Source organism: Haemorhous mexicanus, chromosome 3, assembly GCF_027477595.1.
Source record: "Haemorhous mexicanus isolate bHaeMex1 chromosome 3, bHaeMex1.pri, whole genome shotgun sequence".
Lineage (NCBI taxonomy): Eukaryota > Metazoa > Chordata > Aves > Passeriformes > Fringillidae > Haemorhous > Haemorhous mexicanus.
In genome coordinates this window covers 71,123,694-71,143,464 of record NC_082343.1, presented here as the reverse complement: position 1 = coordinate 71,143,464, position 19,771 = coordinate 71,123,694, and the positions used below count along the sequence as shown (strand labels likewise).

At 37.7% G+C, this 19,771-nt stretch overlaps 1 protein-coding gene across 2 annotated transcripts in view; it reads right to left on the bottom strand.

Annotated features, from left to right (window-relative positions):
- Window positions 1–19,771, bottom strand: part of REV3L (REV3 like, DNA directed polymerase zeta catalytic subunit) — a 112,756-nt gene that overhangs the window by 17,773 nt on the left and 75,212 nt on the right. For both annotated transcript variants that reach the window (XM_059842280.1, XM_059842281.1), the window contains exons 16-21: window positions 19,546–19,671; window positions 17,793–17,985; window positions 15,294–15,405; window positions 6,320–6,435; window positions 1,206–1,324; window positions 446–564 (exon numbers count right to left, since the gene is read on the bottom strand). In XM_059842280.1, the coding sequence (XP_059698263.1) occupies window positions 446–564; window positions 1,206–1,324; window positions 6,320–6,435; window positions 15,294–15,405; window positions 17,793–17,985; window positions 19,546–19,671 (785 nt within the window). The remainder of the gene's footprint in view (window positions 1–445; window positions 565–1,205; window positions 1,325–6,319; window positions 6,436–15,293; window positions 15,406–17,792; window positions 17,986–19,545; window positions 19,672–19,771) is intronic.

Here is a 19,771-nt window from a genome sequence, read left to right as displayed (position 1 = left end):
GTGAAGATGAATGTGATACATGTCACATGAAGGTATTTTTAAGCAGCTATAGCTACTGTCTTAACATCTTGTGTGCTGTTTTGTAATACTTTTAAGCCTAGCTTGCTTGACATGCACTTGAAGTAAAACAGAAGCCTGGCAGTTCATTAAAAGCCCTTCTGATGAATAGCATATACAAAATAAAATAAAGACATTACAGAACTTCAAAACAGTACATCTATTCAGGTATGTTTAAATTGTAACTGAAAATATTTTGTTGTAATATTGAGGGTATAACTATACAACAGAACATCCAAGTAAATAAGCTCATGTTGCTGCATATACACTGCTCTAGTGCCTAAGCTAAATTGATTATTTCTTCCTATTTTGGCTTTATCTTACACCTATCCAATGTTAAGAATCTGGCCTTAAAAACAGCAAAGAAAATGGATTAATAGATCATTACCTGTAGACATCTGCCTTATTGTCAAACCAATCAGACAGAACTCGGAACGTAAATAAAGGAAAACGATGATGAAGAACATGAAAGCCCACATTCTCAAAAGTGTAATTTGTTAGATTCACCTAGAAAAACACGATGAACATGTCAAGATGCATGATGGCTCTCATAATTGAAAAATCTTTACTTTTCAAAAACTGCAAGAACTAGATTTATTAACTTTTTGTTAGTATTTTGTTAAAAAAGTTAGTCTTTATTCTTAGAAATCCCTAACTATTTACAAGTCAGGAAAAAGCATCCCTTATCAATTGAAAATAATACACAGAATTAAGTAATTCATAAGGACCAGGTCTGAACTTGGTCAGAACAAGATTTGTAAAGACTGGGCTATTTGAGTATTAAATGGAAGGTTATAAATGGAACAACAACAACAAAAAATCTGTCCGTTTAAAATATGTTCAAGTACTTATTGAACTAAAAGCACCATACTAGACAAATTCCTTAAACAATTAAGTTGTTCTCAAAACCCACAAATCCGTGAAAAGGAGCATCATTAAGAAACATTACTGAAAAATAAACATTAACTGTTCTTTACAGTTTAGAGATACGCAAAACCTATTTTCACAAACTGGCAAACTCCTCTATTTGAAAAGGCGCCTAAAGGAAAAAACTGTAGAAGTTACACAAGTTACATGAAACTTTCAACTAAGTCTGCAATAATTAGAAAACTCAGTAAATCAAAACATTAACCTTTAAAAAAATTTACCTCATGTCTCATCATTCTCCATATATTCAAGACAATTCGCCCAACAATATTTATTTCACTCATTGTATCTGCTCCATATTCATCCAGCTCGGTGGCAAATCTGTTCTCTTTATTTTCATCTAAAGACATTAAAGGAGACTATATTTAGACAAGTTATAAGACAGTCAAGACCAGATCATATCATCCCTCTTACAATTTGTGCTCTCTAGAAAAATAAGAATTCATAAAGATTACTGCTGATTCCACAAAATTATTTACCAGTCATCCACACAATCTCTAAATGAACCCCCCCAACGTTTTTCTGCTCTTGCTCTTTGCAGAGAGCTCTTACTTCAGTTTCACTGAAATAGTGTCCAAGGCAATATACTCTCCATAGTGAATATATTGGTTATGCAATGCTGAATGTTACTTGAGAGTCAGCTGCACATGCAGTAGTGCACAACATAAAAAATATAATTTAAAAAAAGTGATTTCTGCCCTAAGAAGCTTATAACTCAAGGTTTTACTTGCAATGATCTTACACAGACTGAACCAATTTTCTCTCTCATGGGAGAGAAAATTCAGTCTCTTTCATACAGCATAAGCAAACCCACAGCAGTGGGAGTAAGGAGACATGAGTTCTGCATAGCACAGGGAGAAGGAAATAGGAAGGAACCAATGCAGATGCAGAAGCAGCACTCTAAATCTTTCTGTGAGACAGCAGTGTCTAAAGTAGAGAAATACATCCTCTTTTGCCATCCTTGATTTTTGTCATGCTTTGGAAAACTGCAGCACAAGGGAAGACAGTCTTTTTGGTATACATTTCTTTAAAATATCTTTTTTCCAGCCATTTCAAGTCTACAGTTCTGGTGTTTCTTCCAGAGTTCACGAAGATGTTTTTTAAAATGTGCCACACAGACTGAAATCCATTATGAAAACACACTGATCCTCAGCCTTATTTCTTATTAGCTTAACAGGAGAGAAATCACTTCAAGGCAATTTACCCACAATTGTAAATCCATACCAATTTTTAAACTGCTGATTGCTTTGTATTCTGCCACCACTCATTTATCAGGTACAGCACAGTCTGTACAGTACCCTAATAAAGAGCAGAACATTTTGGACACACTGCTTTGCAGTAATGATCAGAACTGAACAATTAGACCCTCAGACAGTCATGAAGCACATTTACCCTCGATGACAGAACTAAAAATAACCTGAAATGCTGCAGAACAGTTATGAAACAACACAGACTAATTTTGTATCTTGATCTTCAAATGCATCCCATATAAATTAAAATATGGTTAAAGAAGACTGACCTTATTAGTAAATCACAGATCCTTGACAAAATTTACCTTGACCTTTTGTACACTTCATCAAAATGCATCCTATCTTTTCATACTATCTTTTTAACCTCCTTATTGTTTCAGATTTTTAAGGAGGAAAACCAGCAATTTATCTTTTCATGTTTGGATGGAAAAAATGCCCTACCCAAGTAACAACATTTTTTCCTTCTGCTTTTCTTCATTTCCACATGCTGGATCTCCCGTGAAAGTGAGGAACTTGCATTTCTTCCCCCCCTTTTTTTTTTTTTTTTTTTTTTTTTTTTTTTTACTGGATGTAGAAACTATTGGTTAGTTCTACTTTCATCAGTATCAATCAGTATCACCCCAGTTCTCTTTTGACTTGTTCAGGGGATTTCCTACATTAAGTTTGCTTCATGTCTTACTGGTAAAAAACAGGGAGCAAAGTATACTGTGATCACAAGAGAGATCCACTGTCTGATGAACTCTGCCTATGACGAGCACCACCATATCACAAAAAACCTGCACTACTTTACAACTGGTGTGGGAAATGTGTCACCAGAACCATGCAAGGCTCTTTGGGAACTGTGCTGGTAAGAAGTAGAACAGGACATTCCTCCTATTTTTCGAGTGCATGAGATGAAATAAAAAGAAGTCTCCTCTCATCCTCTCTTACCCACTCCCTAACTTTGAGCTGTAATGCAAAGGAGGAAACAGGAGGCCACACACAAAATGCCACCATGCACAGGCATGGCATGCACTTCTCTTGTGATGTGTACTATGACTTATGAATAGTTCACTTGTAAAGAGCAGAGGCAGCACCAGACTCAACCAATAAAGAAAACCAGAGGGAAGTCCAGCTTTCTTTTTGTTAAGTTAAAATCACAGGAAAGGAAAAGTCCCTTCCATCCCTATTTCAACAGGAGGAAAGAGAAGCATACTTCTTGAAGGAGCACTTCCTGTTCTGAAAATACAGCATGTGAAGAAGGGAGGGAAAGGTGAAGCACGTGGGTTGGGAAAGTAAGAGGAAGACAGATGGGGTCAAAATCATGGACAAGGAGGCCAAAAAGCAACAGAGAACACAACAACCTGCACGTAAATGGTCATGCATGCAAGACATTTACGGCATGACATTTCTGGGAATAGCTCATCAGTGTAAACATTTTCTCATCTTTCTGCTGCAATTCTGTCAAAACAAACCAAACACCTCAAAATAAAAGCGGTTCTTAGTGTTATGTATTCCACTTCTGAGTATGCATCTAGCAGCTGGCACAGGAACACCTGCACTACAAACACCAGCGCTGTGTAGATCGTGCCTATGCTCTGCATGCCCACTTGAACTTCATGTACAAAAATCTTAAGGGCTACAATCCTGATTTCCTTCACTAGAACTGAACCCATGTTGTGTGGGACTTCCTGGATGTAGAGAAGGAAATCTGACTGTGAAACACATGGGGCCACTACCATTAGGAACCATACAGTTCCCTTTCTTCTTTGAAGAAAGGGAACTGTATGGTTCCATTTATGTGTATCCCAAAATCAGTAAGTTGAGGAAGAGCCTATGTCAGGAAGATGGGTACTATTAACAGCTTTGCTGATTGTTTGGTTCTGCATCAAATAGAGTGGAGACAGAGCTGTCCTGCAAGACATGAACTGTGACTTGGCCTTTGAGAACAGTAGCAGAGGCACATGCCCCAAACTGAAGAGATTGTTCAGCCATACTTCTACAGTAGAGCAGTAAATCTTTGTGATCTTTGGAGGCTTTAAGAAACCTTTGACTACAACACTTACTGTTCCTCTTACACAGACATGGCACCTCTTTAGATGTAATGGGTCAAAAATTTTTCTGAACATCCTTCAGTACCTTTGAAGAATGTACCCAGAGGTATTATTTTGCAACTAGTGTATCATCTCAATTTGAGCCATCAGGGAAACCGAATAACAAGGTTCATGCAATCCACTATTACTCCTGAAGAGTAAATTTGACAGCTTTGTCCTGAAGAAAGAAACTTATGACCACTGATGGCCTGTTCATATTTAAACTATCACATGATCCTGTTTTCATATATGAAGTACTTAAAAATTCACCAAAGTTCAATTGCCAGCAACTTTCAACTGAAGATGCAGTATTTTTCTTGTGTTTTCTTGTCTCTGGGAGGACTCCATAACTTAGTTATTTTCCAAACATGTCACAAGTATCGAAAGCATCAAGAGCATACAAATATTCAAGCCTCAAGAAAGGACTGTGTGAACGCAGTACTGCTAAAACATCATATTCTCCTAGCCTGACACATAGGACAACTACATAAAAGATGATTCCTGTGCTGGGTATGCTCAAAGATTCTAGTAGCCCAGTATCATGTTCTGTCATGTACTCAAAGGCAGGTGCTTTAAGGTTGGGGAAGCAGTTACTGATACTCTCCCTACAACTCTTCCAGCTTCCAATCATTTGCAGCTTCCTGGGCCAGACATTATTTTCACATATATCATAGCTCCCAATGGATTCTTCTTGAAAGAATTTATCTCCTTTTAAAGCAATGTACCCTATAAGCATTTGTACTATCTTGTGACCAGGAACTAAAGAGTTCAGTAATGTTGAGATTAAAAATTAACTTCTATTCTGTAGCTGCCCCTTGCTAGCTTCACTTGATTTCCAGTTCTTACATTGGAAATGACCATGAAAACCCAATCTCTATTTCCCTCTACATCCCTCAATATTTCACAGGCTTTTACCTTTCCTACACTGTTCTGTGTCTTCTGGAATCCCAAATTACTAAATTACTAGACACATTTGGATAACCCTTCTCATCTTTACCAGTTCCCTTATATCCACTTTGATGGGAGGAAGGTTATGAGGGAGCTACAACCTCAGTATTTGAGGTACAAGCACAGTACAGATTTCTACCTTTTTTTACATTTACATTCATTGCTTTGTATTTTCCTTGCTCCAGAATTCCTAACATTTGCTTTTGCAACCATTACAAAGCAACAGGTTCAAGTTTTTAATAGAACACTCACAGTAATGGACTTCTTATTTCATAGCAATTTAATTTCTGTACAGATGCTTTTTTCTGTACAGCTGGCAAAACCAGTTTTTTCAACTGTTTTGATTTTTAAAGTCTCCCTCATCCACATTACCCTGATGACTGCAAAGCACCAGAACAAATTTTTAATATGGTTTTTCATTTTATAAAGTTATCCCGACTCTTCTCAGGTGCTACAGCACATTTATTTAGCTGTTCACTAACTCCATTCTTCAGAATGATGGCTTCTATTGATTAGCTAAGTATAGGCACTAGGCTTACCATTCTCATCCAAGTTTTCTTGCCAGTCTAAACAGACTTTTTTCTGAATGCTGGAGGAAAGCATCAGCACTTGGACCCAATAAAATTTGCCCAAAGTAAAAGAATGGTCATTGAAAGTGAGGATTTTATTACAAAGCTGTCCAGGACAATTGCTGCTCAGGAGCAGTTTTATGTTCTTGTATTACAGCCAGAGAAATCACAAATGGCTGGAGCCAAGGAAAGCAAAAGAAGGTTTGGTAGCAGAAGCATCTCCAAGAACTGAAACTTAACCCACAACTATAGAATGTAAGTCCAGGTTCATGAATACAGGACACAAAGAGAAGTGGAATGTGCCACAAATTTGAAAATTCAGAAAACACCAGGGGTGTGTGTGATTATACTATTAACAACACAGGAACAAGAACCAAAAAAAAAAAGTCTTTCTGAAGAAATACTCTGCATTTATTTTTTAAATTTGTTCATTCAGAAGCAAGATTTCAACTTGCTTCTACTGGAACTGAACTGAAGCCCTAAACAAATAACTTACCTGGCACACGAGAAATCATCTGGCACAAATCAACATTCAGCGCCGCAGCCCTCTGTAAGAGATAACCCCAGGAATGCATCTGGACTTCATAGCCTAGCAAAATGTCTGGGTCATATCTAGAGAGGTAGGGGGAGAAGAAAATATGAGCTTCATATAATTCACAAAAGTATTTTCCATGAACAAAGTATAAACAGGATTGCATTCAAATTATGTTGAGCTTAAAAAAGACGCAGTCACAATCGGTTTCTAGGAAAGCAGCATCTGGACTAGGAGACAACATTCAAAACAGGCAATCTCTTAGGGTTTTTAATAACATTCAAAGGCAAAAATATTTAGAAAGGATATTTTCACTGGATTTTTTTTTTTTGTCTTTACAAATAAAGAACAAAACTGAGGTCTCATCAGGTTTTATTGATGGCATGAGGAAGTATCAAGCATAAATTGAAACTTAGCAGCACGAGACAGATGTGCAGTGAAATACAGCCATGCCTATGGAACAGAATTTGCCAGTAGGTTAACTGGAATGTTGACTGATAATACCGTGTCACATGTGCTGCAGCGTAACTTGGAGTAATTAGAGGGAACTCCAGGTCCTAAATGATGACCCTTTATTGGGAGTTACAATTTGCAGTTGAGTGAGAGCTGTCTAAACTGAAACAGAAAGAAGCAACTGTATCTACCAGTTCTCTTTAAATACTTCTTTATTTAGATAGCCTTCTTTCTAGAAGACACACAAGAGAAACTTATGCTGTATCTCTTTCCAGCTGGAAAATCTAACTGGCTCAAGTATGACAAAGAAGTCAGAATTGACTTCTGACATAATCACTTTTAATCAGGCTCAGAGTAAAGCTCACTAGACAGAAGGATGAAAAAATGTGGCTTTAAGGACAAAGCACAGGTAGGAGTTAGCTCAGAGGAGCCAGTATCACCTAACTTTTGAGTAGGCACTATTAAAACCACAAGTTTTAATAGATCTGGTGCTTTGCTCAATAGCCTAAGAATGATTTTGTTGGGCAGAAAGAGACCGGACAAAGTAACATAAGATATCTGTGATTTTTATAGCAAAAAAAGAAAGGAAGTTTCAGTGGGATTAATCACTGCTTCTTGGTTAGACTGAATGATTTTTAGTGTATTTTCCAACCTTGATGCAGCGGGCAACATTCAATACAAATGAATGACATCAGGGCAGCTGTCAGGAGGTAGAGGATGGATGATGGGCTGAGGATCCTGTACCATAGTCTATGCCCAACCCTACAACAGGACACAGCCTTGTAGACCTTAGTTTATGGAGGGAGTGGGCAGGGGCCTTGGATTATGAACACAAACTCTGTACTCCTTGCATCCATAAACACATAAAAAAACTCCAAACATTTCCTGACTGTTGAATACAGAACACCCTTTCCCTGAATACTGAGCTGCATCACAGACATTACAAATGAAGATGCAGACTTTCTCAGGAAAGCGCCTTCCTTGCTTACGTGTCCTAACCAAAGGCAATGACAACTCACTTTGAAGATTCTAATTACTCTGAGAATAGCTCCAAAAAACAATTTCTCCACACTTCTGCTATGGACACCTTCTGTGAAAAATAGCTGTATGTTGTTACTCAGCATGACTCCCTCTTTATTACAATTTGGGCTTTTGTAGCTGCCAGAAGTTGCAAAAACCCCCTTTATCACCTACTTCTACTTGTGAGGGAATGGTTTTGATACAATTTTTACCTATAGCAGGGGGTTCTAAAGTAACTTTTTGATTTCTAGCATTCTACAGAGAGTAAAAGAACTAGCACTTTGAATTTGGGGGATACCTTGCTATCTGCTGTTCATGTAAAAAGAAGAATTATTTGGTTTTGGAGACGGACATGATCATCAGGAGTGGAAGCAGTCAATTTACTCAATATGGAAACCTATTCTACCAATGGTACAACCCCAAAGCTACTTGGAACAATTTATGGACAAATGACTCAATCTAGCCTGCAGCTCATTCCAGCAGCGGAACCAGTGACAAAAAGAGTTATGACTGCTGGCTGCTCTGCACAACATACAATGATTGTGAAATGATGCTCCAAAATTATTAATAGCTCAATTTCAGCTTTGAAATAAAAAGGAATTATGCCATGTTTTATACAGGCATAGAATAAACATTATAAAAATTAACATACTTTTAAATTAATTCTTGTAACTAAACTATCCTGGTCCTACATATGGCAAATCAGTACTGATTAATTAAAATTAGGGAAGCAGTCATTCGTTATCATATTTGAAAACTGGCATCACATAATTCAAAATGGAGAATACTTGTAGATTTTACACAGGACAAGGCATTATGCAGATGGTTCCATGATAGATGCAAATGTGAATCAGAAACTCATGAAGAACTGCTTAAGTGGTACATAAAACAATATTCATTATGCCAGAAATTTGCTTTCTCTTATAAGCCTGTTCTGAACAGAAATAAGAAATGTTTGGAAGCAGCAAGTTGGTGAAGTTTGTCCTTCATCAACTGATGAAGGATAGTTGCTTTGGGCTGTAATTTGCCCAAGCAGGGCATTACCTTTCTTACTTCCAACTTAAACAAAATTAGTGGGCTATTATATTACTACTGCAACTGAATATATTTTATCAATTCTGGAGGTAATCTTCCCATTACCTTTTAACCTAGTGAACAAAATGTCCTCTGTAAGCCATCTGCATATAATCTCAAGAACTGTTTCTCTAGTATCCTTCAGATGTGAAGGTTTTTATAGGACAAGACATTAAAGCCCTTTAGGTTATGATGTTTTCAGATACATGCTTTTACTTCTTAAACAACACAGTTCTATGTAAATCCACATGTAGACTGGAAAGCTGATTAATCACTGGAAAGCTGATTAATCAAAAGGTTATTTTAAAAAGCAGTGTGCTTTTTTAATTCAGTCTTGCTTGTCCAGGCCATTAGGGATCGCTTGTAATTGCACATTACTGACTTACAGGCTATCACTTTACAGCACATTACTTTACTTTTCCATCCCAACTAGATACCACCCATGTATTAAGGGGACCGTCTAATTTCAGCTGATTTTGGCATCTCAAGTTTTCTAAACTGGTCTCTATTGTCATTGAACAAAAAAGCCTCTTTGGGTGAACCAATCTGTCTACTTCAGTCACCTCTTGCAGACCAAGATCCTGTTCTGTTTTACTCTTCTATTGATGAGGATAGCTAATTAGACACTAATTGTGAAGTACAGATGTTTAAGTTTCAGTCAGATGACTTATACAAAGCTATCTAAATGGAAAATCAAGGTAGAGTAGCTAGTAAATGGTGAGATCAAATCTTACTGTGAATTTCCTGTAATCACAGTCCTTTAATGTCAGTCCGTATTTAAAACTTGGATCCAAGTGGTATCCTTCTAAAAGCATGAAAACCAACAAATGTACTACTGGCAGCTCAGCAGTTGCTCAGATACTGCAGTAAGTTACACATCTATGTATTTCGTATGTATATCTGCGTGCATTCCCAAGTGCATCTCTCAATTATCTCTGAAGGAAAAAACAAAGTAACACTAAACTGAAGAACTTCTTTCTACCAAGTAACACTTACAACCCTGAACTCCGGCACTACATATGCGTAGGATCTACCTTATGCAACAGGTTTAAGAGACCTATCAAATTTCTTTCACCTAGTAAGAGACACTATTGTTTCATGCTTCTATGTTGCTTGCTGATGAACTACATCCCAATTTATGCAGCAGAAATGTCCTCTCCTGCAGCCCAATCTCTTGTAACAGCAGTACCAACGAACCAGCGTGGCACTTGCTGAGACCTCCTGTGGTATTATTCTATTTGCTATTAGAGAAGAAGAGATGTCTGGAGCTAAAAGAGTACATTATTCCACATGGGAATAGGAATGAACAGGCAAACCCAAAATTTAGCTGATGTGACCTTAGCTGACGTGTGACTCTCTCTCTCACTTTCTACTTTCCACATGGTGCCACAAAGACAACAGGCTGTGAGCTAAGAGGACAAGTTTTATGTTTCATCCTCCTTTCTCACCATTTTTACAGTATACTATCAAAGTGGTCTTCAACAATTACAGCTATTTTATTAGAAGAAATTGTAATGAAACCAGCTGTCACACCTGCAAGAAACTAGTAAACTGTAATATTGATATTTGAAAGCTGCTGGCTAGGAGTAACACGACAGGAATAAGAGGTGTGCTTGCCAACATATGCTCTTTTGTTAAAAGGATGGGCCCTGATACTGCTTTGCATGCTGTTGCCAGACTTTCTGCAAAGATGAAAAGCTGCATTTAAGCTGGCACAATTTAAACACAACAGCATTAACATTCAACTCATACATGCTGCAGAGAGAAGAAAGGCGATTATTCTCCTTTCCAGCTAAGTCGTATCCTGCTGCTATGACATCTCTTCTTCTTTCTCATTTGACGATTTCATGAATGAACACTAAAGCTCCCAGTTATACCTTCCCTTCTATGATGTGTCTGCTTTTTCTGACTGCTATTCTTCTTCCAGCTATGATTAAGAGAAAAAGGGGGGGGACAGGGACGGGGGACGACGGACCATGCCAGACCTATGATACAGACAAAAGCAGTAACTGTGCATAGCAACTGAATGCTTGGTGACTCAAACACATAACTGAAATCTCTGAAAACATTTTTCCAGTTTGCCTTAGACAACAAAAATCCATAAAGTTGATACAGGACATTAGATACATATTTCTACAGGAAAATGTCACTGATGAAGATGATACTGGCCTGGAAAAAGAAGGTTAGATTAGCACATCTCTATTTTAAGAAGAAGATGTTGCTAGAGCATTTACAGAAGAAGAAATATAATGCACTGTATCCAAACAAAAAAATTCATTAGCATTATACCTTACAAGAAAAACATTATAAAAAATATTTAAGCATTAAGCATTAATAGTTTAATACACAAATGTTATCCCTAAAATGTTTATGTAAAATCTTATATTATACTCTGATCATGTAATTCTATCAAAAACTACTTCAGTGGAGACAAGAAGCTGTGGGTGAATATAAGTTTCAAGTAGCAATGAATCTACTACTCTTGTTTCAAGTCCGCCCTGTTTTCACATCCCCTCTTTGTCTGAGAGATGGGAACTGTGCATTCCCACATAAATTCCCCAAATTTTGCTCCTCTCAAACCTGCAGGACCAGCCCTTTTCTGCTACCTGCTAGCATCTACCCTTAAAGAGAAGCAGAACAATTTGCTCTAAAAGTGAAGGAGAGGCCCAGACATTTTATTTCTCTTTCATGGGAATCCACTGCTCCATCAAGCTTGCACATCTCTAGTTTTCCTATCTAGTTTTAAATCCCCATGCAAACATTCTTGTAGCATTCCATTCCACCTTCTCCTCCTCAGTCAGCTTTCCTGTGTTAGGGAAGTATGTAAATGTGTTTATTGTTTTTCCTGCCTTTAGGTTCAGAGAGATGGTTCTCTTACTTTCTCAAGCAGAGAGATTCTTCCTTTTTTTCTCCCGCCTCAGTGCAGCTGACACCTTTTGAGCAACAGAGGATCTATTCAAGAAAGCACCTCAGGCAGTACAACAGAATGCTTTAGGACAGCAATACATGTCCAGGCTCCATTTCAAGGAAAAAAAAAAAAAATCCCCTCTGTACGTTCCAGAGAGCCTACCACTTGGATGTCTCTGCTTCTAGGACATCCCCAGCAGCTGCACAGGATTAGAAGGATGTTGTTGCTCAGCTGCTTTATGCTAGTTTTGAGATGAAGCCTGTTTTTTTGGTTTACAGCCAGAGGACAGCTTACCAAAGATGGGAAATTTGGACCTATGGAGGTGCAGCTCCCTCTCAAAGTCTAAGTCAGGGTACCAAAAACCAATCTAATGATGCTTTTCTTTTTTACAAATCTGTGCTGTTTGTTCTTCCCTCCCTCCTCCAAACTCGTATTTGTGGCTCTTCCTTTATGTCTGTTTCCTGACTCTCAACCCTCAACCTCAGTATTCCAATACCCTTCAAAATTAAAGTTGTCTCTGCATAGACTTTGGTACTCATACTTCTAAGTACTTCTATTTCACAGGTTAGTCAGTCTCAGTAACAATCTCCTAGAAAAGAGGTGCTTATTCTTCTCAGTATCTGGTCAAATCTGTGAATTTTCAGTACAGATGAAATCACAGATCACAATTCCAGAGAAACTATCAGGTTGTCTTCTGGTCTACTGGAACACAAGATGACTTATTTCTGTTTGCCAAGGGCTCTGAGTTAATCAGAGACAACATCTACTAACCCATAGAGGAACATTTAACCTGGTATTTACCTCATGCATGCCAAGGTATTAACTGTACTGCGGTCATTCAGATCTAGCACAGCCTAAACAACCTCAAAGGGAAGGTATTAAGTGAATCCAACTTCAGTTCATTTATTCCAGAGAACCTTCTGGAGCAATATTCATCTTCAGTGAGCAAAGAATAACTTTAGCTCTGCTACAAAAAGTTTGGGAAACACCCTTTAGTGACAAAAACCTTGTCAGACACTGATGAGCTATGAGTATTGCAGAAGTCACAAATTTTCCAGCAACAACCTTTCCTTCATCTGCATGCTGGAAACAATGACCCAGAATTCTCTACTTGGCTCTTCCAGAGTTTACGTGTATTGACAAGAAGTTACAGAATTAACCATTATTTATTTTCAATAGCCAGGATGGAAAGAAAACAAAAGGCCTAAACAAGGAAGTAGATGGCTGGAACTTGAAATAAGTAAGTATGTTCCACAATTTCACATATATGGAATAAGAGGAAGAATTAGGCCAACTACTAAGAGAATGACTAGAAATAGGAATAAGAATTCTTAAACTGGACTGTGTAAGGTAATTCCTCCTGCAGCTGAGATCCTTTCTGTTCCGTGCTCCAACAAGTTGATAAAGTCTGTTCCTGATATTGACAATCAAGAGTGATTAGACAGTGTCATCCATCATGCCAGGAATCTGGAATTTCAGTCTTCCACCCTTCCCTCCAACTGCCCAAGAGGCCAAGAACAGGAGCCAAAAGCAGGCTGCAGTCATGCTGGGCATGCCATTCAGTCACAAGAGTCTATTATTGTCCAGCCTAAAGCATGTATCAGATTATAAGATATCAATATAATTCTTTGTTTGAAAATTAAGGTGATTTTGAGTGTTGATCCATGAAGTTAAAGTGGTAATATTTCTTAAATATGGCCTGATAGCTTCCTTTCTCTAATCTATCAGACCTACTATTAAGTGCATCTACCAGAACAGCCAAAGCACCTAGCTTGTGCTGGAAAAAAGTAACACTAAAAAGATAGACAGAAGATTGTTTAAAAAATAACTACTAATTTTCATTAAAGCTGCTTGTTCATTTCCCATTGAGGAAGTTTTTGCAGCCCACTACTTCTTAACTACATGGTTTTACCATACTTCCTCCTTCAGTTAAAGCTACTCTGGGCCTAGACACTTGTTTTGTGCTTAAGAAATACAAAACATTAACTCCAAAAGAATTCTCCTTTCTTTGCCCAGGCTACAGAAAATAATGGGGAAAAAAGAGCAGCAAATTGTAGATGTGGTTGAAGTTGCAAAAACCAACTTTTTTGAGAGTCCATCAGAAGTCTGATAGTTGAGCTGTTATTCTAGGGTTGTGAGGGAAGCAAACTAATATGATGACACTAGTCTGTCTCTCCATTAATAGAGCAATCCCTTTATCTTCCAGGAATACAAGTCAACTAACTCAATCTTCATGGAAGAAGTTGCTGCATCAAAAAGATACAATAGCACACGCTAGAGAAGATCTCATAAGCAGAGATTTCTCAGACAGTAACCTGATACATTCCATCTTGAAGTACACCAAAATGGCATGATTTTTTTTGTCCTGTAATGCCTTCAGCATGTACAGATATAGAAAACTTCTGATCTTCAGTGATCAACATATTTTAACTGCCGAGTTCTCTCTATCATATTCTTTCTGTCCTGTCACGTTTTAGACTTCCACACAACTGGTGGAGAATTCTTCATTTACTGGCAGTTTCTCATTCTAAGTAATTTTCCTAAGTTTGATGGAGCACTAGATTTCCAAGAAAGAGAAAAATAATATTACATTCCTTACCTGAATTTTGTCTTCTCTGAACAGGGATCTGCTGCTCTGTCAGGACCCACCCTGTGCTGGTTGCATTCAGCAACTCTTTTTGTATTCTGGCTTCATGGGGTTGGTCAAAGCCTTTCTCATCAGAGGTTTTCTGGTTGGAGAGAGAAAGAATTGCAAATGTACTCTGCCTAGTTTGTTTTTTTTTCTTGTGCCTCTATTCCAGCAGGGTGACTCAGAGTTTAAATCTGTTTGTTTTCCTTGAAATTTTACAGCTTTGCACCTGTCAGTAGGGTCTGGAGAGACGTCTGTGCTTCCACCTACGCACCAGGCGAGAGGGCTCCCAAACAGGCTTCTCAGCCTCGGTGGAGATGGGGAAAACCAGCAGTTTTCAAAGTTTGATGGAGCAGGGGATTTCCATTCAGAGAAGACAAAATTAATGAAGGAAGCTGATTTTTCAATGAACCCTTATTTTAAACTGCAGCAGTTTCAGTACCATGCAGTTTTTTTTCTGTCTTGCCTCAGAGCTCCTAGAAAACTCTTCCTGTCTGAGGGGTTTTATATAATTCTCAGCACTCTTAATATCTTACTGTTCTAAGAGTTTCAGAGAGATATGTGTAATGAATTCCGGGGTTAACAGGAAAGTTGTATGTTAAGAAAGATTACTTATATGGCTGATAAGTTTCAAGACTGTAACTCAGCTGCTTAAGAGATCTGAATGTTCTTGCTGTCAGAGAAAAGGAAAAGCAAAAAGTATTTTTATTTGAAAGACCACCATGCTTGTCCACTCTAGAAATAAGCCTTTGAGGGAAACAACAACAACAAAAAAATCAGTATTTGAAAGACTGGCAAGGTAAATCTGCTGTTCCAAGCCTGAAAAATAAAAGCAGAACGTACAGATATGCTACCTTTTTACAATATTCACTACTTCCTGGAAAAGAGTTCTTTCATCAGTAGCGTAACTGACTTCTAGTCCTGTAACTCCAGATCTTGTAAGCAAGGGGGCTTGGTCTCTGCTCCCTAGAAAATAAAAGTAAAAAAACCTGTTACAATTTAGAAGGAATTTCATTACTTCAGTCAACAATACTGCTTTAGAATAAAACATACAACCGAAAAGAAGTATGGAACACAACTTATTTTTATCTTTAATAATTATCACAATTAATTCCATGGACTTATTTTGTTTCTCTTGGGTGGAATAATTTTTTCTTTTCACTTTGTAGAATTCTGCCATAGTGGTAATCTTGCACAGATTCTCAGACAGAAACAAACCTGATTCACAAGAAATTTCACTATTTTACATGCACAGGAGTCCAGCTCCTGGAAAATTACTTTTAATAAGAAATATTAAATGACTATATGACAGCTCACACACTGTTTTTATGCAAAATATAATTTTAATTGCTATATCAGAGTAGTGTTTTGCAAAATGCTTTACAGAATGAAAATGGTATGTATCAGTATAGTTCTTTTTTTTCAGCACATTAAGTTACTGACAGAAATAGAAAAACATGACCAAATGCTCACTTAGTGCACATTAAGAATGTCTGCACTGATAATGTCTGAGTAATATCTAAATTTGTATGCATGTAGGAACTCAGCATTTGCCTTCCATATTATTAAAAAAAAAAAAATCTTTAAATGAATAATGCACAACACATACTCTGTTTTCTCTATACAACAGGTACTATGATCTCTGTTACAGTGACGATGTAGATTTTAGGAACTGGAGTTTTTAAAAGGCATTCTACTTTGACACATTCTTAATACCTTAAGAATTAAGAAAAGTGTGCTTTCAGAAATAAATGTTAAAACAAGTACTGTGACTTACAAAGCAATAACAACACAAAAGGGAAAAAAAAAAGATGTATCTCAATGTCAAGTCACTCCACAGGGAACTCAAAAAGTTCTAACCAATAAAGTATTGACAGCACACATCAATTAAAGCAACAAATGTCACAATAACATTTAAACACATTTTATTTCACTAACAAAACCAGATCAGAACCTTCGTTTTTTCAAAGTATCATTGGACCTTTTACAGTTCTTGATAAACTATCAGTGGCACACACACCTAGGGAGCCATAGTGGCTGTACTGTGGAAAAATCTCAGTAAGGTAATAGAAATATATTTTTTTAAGATAGTAACAAGCATATAATACCAGAATAAAATTCACTGAGAATAATAAGAACTTAGCTTAACATGATATATCTACAAAATACACTGGTAAAAGAAGAAGCTGTTGCCTTATTGCTAAATTATTTTTTTTGTAAGTTTTTGTCCACGCTTAAAATTTTAGACAGTATTTTGTGGTTTGATACACATTCACATTGCCAAAGAAACCCTGAAAGACAGAGGACTACTTTGGGGATGTTTTTTGGTTTGAGATTTTTTTTGTTGGGTTTTTTTTTTTTTTACTAGCCTAAACCAGTGGTACTCAACCTTTAACAGCTGGAGAGCCACTTCTTAATAAAATGAAGTTGTAGAGCACCATAAAAATCAAGTATCAACGGTGTGAAATTTTTTCCATCATGACACTTCAATGTGTGATGATGCTGCCTTAATGCCACCACACATTGATACATCAGGACATGACACATCAGCATCCTCTCTCCCAGCAGCATTCTGTCTTCAATCCCTTCTGGCTGCTAGGGGGGAGTGGGGTGGAGGGGTGGAAGGGGCAAAAGGGCAAGTTTTTCCCCATTCTGCCCCACAGCTGCTGGGTGGGAGGTGATCTCTACTCTTACCTGTGGGGGGATCCCAGCAGCTCCTTTTCTTTCCCCCTATGGGAGGGGGAACTTCAGCGACTCCCACACTGCTGGTCCATTTGCTCAGTGCTCCCCGCGCTGCCTGATAGAGTGGAGCGCCGATCAGATGCCTACATTGCGAGAGCCGCCTGTAGGGCCATGAAGAGCCACATCCGGCTCTAGAGCCACAGGTTGAGTATCACTGGTCTAAACAAAGCCAAAAAGGTACAATAGAATAAGGGCCCCTGTTTAGATCCTAACAGGATCAGATAAAACCACAAAAATAACCCTTAAGTAAAATATAAAACATACTGTCTCGCTTTTAACATTTTCTACTTGCAGCTATCCAGCAACTCGAGTAGGAAACTAAAGGCAGGTTTTCCTCTTTACACTTTTAGAACACTGCAGGAGCTGGTCCACAAGTATGCAAACACAGATATTTCGCACACGCAAATGCTATTTGTGGTTTACAGCCCATGCAATAGTTCTTTGGAAGATATAAGCAGGAAAACTCCATATTAAATACGGCCATTCAACAAGACAAAATTAAATGAGATACATAGTAATACAGATACTCTATTACATTTTGCTTGCTACTGGTTTGATTACTATGAAATAGCATTTCTGTAAAATATAATATGAAAAAAAGAAATAAGAACCTTGGCTTGAGAGTGTCCTGCCTCTATCAATCACTATAGCACCAGTGATTTCTTTTTTATCAGTATTTGGCAGTGCTGAGTCTGACGAGACGCAGTAGAATAAAGCGCAGATCGGATCAAACTCTGGATCTGGTTCCAAATCTCGTCTTGTTCGAGCATGTAACTCCATACTGATGAGGGTAAGGTGCTGGACCTAGCAACAAATAAAGACAGTATGTTAGTTTGTTCTGCAGGTTTCTTAAAAAAAAATTAAGAGAAGACTATCTGTGCAAATGAGAACAGTGCCAACATTTATATGGTGGTATTACACTGTAACTACAAGGTTCCACCCTAAAATTAACAGAAGTGATTAACCATGCATCTTTGGATCTCACTTTTTTGCAAAATAGCACCATCTTAGGAAAAACTAAAATTCATCATGAAACGCAGCTTTATACTCAGTTATGAAAATTCAGCATGTGTGTCTGAGTACTGTATTCTTCTACTAAAAGCAGAAAATAAGACAAAACCAGACAACGTTCAACGTCAATAATTTCAAATTCCTGTAGTGTTTTCAAACACCTTTGTATGTTGAGCTGAATCACATTTCTGAACCGACCAAGAACAAAGAATCACTCTTGGCCTTTCTTCACCCTTCCCTCCCTCACCCAAGGCAAGCATGAAGACTAAGCCTTACAGGAGGGTAGGGAGAATACCTAACTTTGCCTTCAGGTGCATTAATGAACTTCCATATCATACTGCCAGAGCTTCTTGCAGAATGGTTTACATTTAGAAAACGCTAATCCCTATATACTGCCAACTTTTGACTCTGCAGTAAAGACAGTATTATTTAATACTGTTTCAACACCATGGTGCTGCTCTGTTGTCTTGCATAATATTGCTCATAATGTGGATTGACAGAGAGGCTGGACAGATTATGAGGGAAAAATTAAAAGTATTTCTGTGTATATAGGATGCTCTGGGGGCAGCCTGATTTCCTCTAGATTTGCATACAAACATCACTGGGTGAAATTTTACTATCAAAGCTTCATCTCCATTTCCCCTAGGATCACTGTGGCCTCTCTTATGTCCTTTACTCAGTGCTATCTCTCTATCTCCTTTATAAACTGGCCAACAGTTAATTCCAGACGTGCAAGCTGTCTAGGAGTCTGAATATGACTGACTGTCACATACACAGACTGCCTGTCCTGTCAGCAGCCAAACACAGCAGTACTGTATTTATATTGTTTCCCTTTCTCCAGCACTTTGATTCTTCTCCCCACACCAAACACTAATCCACATTAGATAGATATAAAGAGACCTTCTTTGAGACAGGCACCATTTTGTTAAATGTAGTAGAAACTGTCCAACAAGTTCAGAAGGTAACAAGTAGAAATACCAGGAGGGCCTTACTAATTGCAGCCAGATGCCTTATTTCTTAAGGAAACAATCCATGAAAATTATGGTCAATTAGTTTTTCAAGTAATATTTTTATGCAAAACTTACTATTTCTTCCTTTTGATTTTTCCCTTATTTTTAAAGGGAGGTTTACCACCTTCTCGACCAAAATACTGTGAAGTCTAGTTTGATACTGTTAGAAGCATTGGACATCAAGCTGCAACTGGTAGATCAACTAGTTATAAGCTGCAGACATCAGACACTGATTTATTTTTAAGTCACTAAGTGACCCAAGAGAAAAAGACTTTTTATTTTCAGTATAAAATTGGCTTGATAAACTATAATTTTATAAAGCGACATGTAAGAGTAAAGTTACCTCATGTAAAGATTTTGCTTCCTGCAGGTTTTCCACACTGACTTTAAAACCATAAGTATTATTTAAAGACGGTCCTTCAATCTGGGAAGTCTCTTTCTTTGGAGCACCGAGGGCAGCAAATTGATTCTTATCAGGCAGGGGAAGAAAAAAAGCACAGGATAGTGAGAAAACACAGGTTGCTAAACTCATATGCAATATTAAACAATAGGCAATATTAAACACAAAT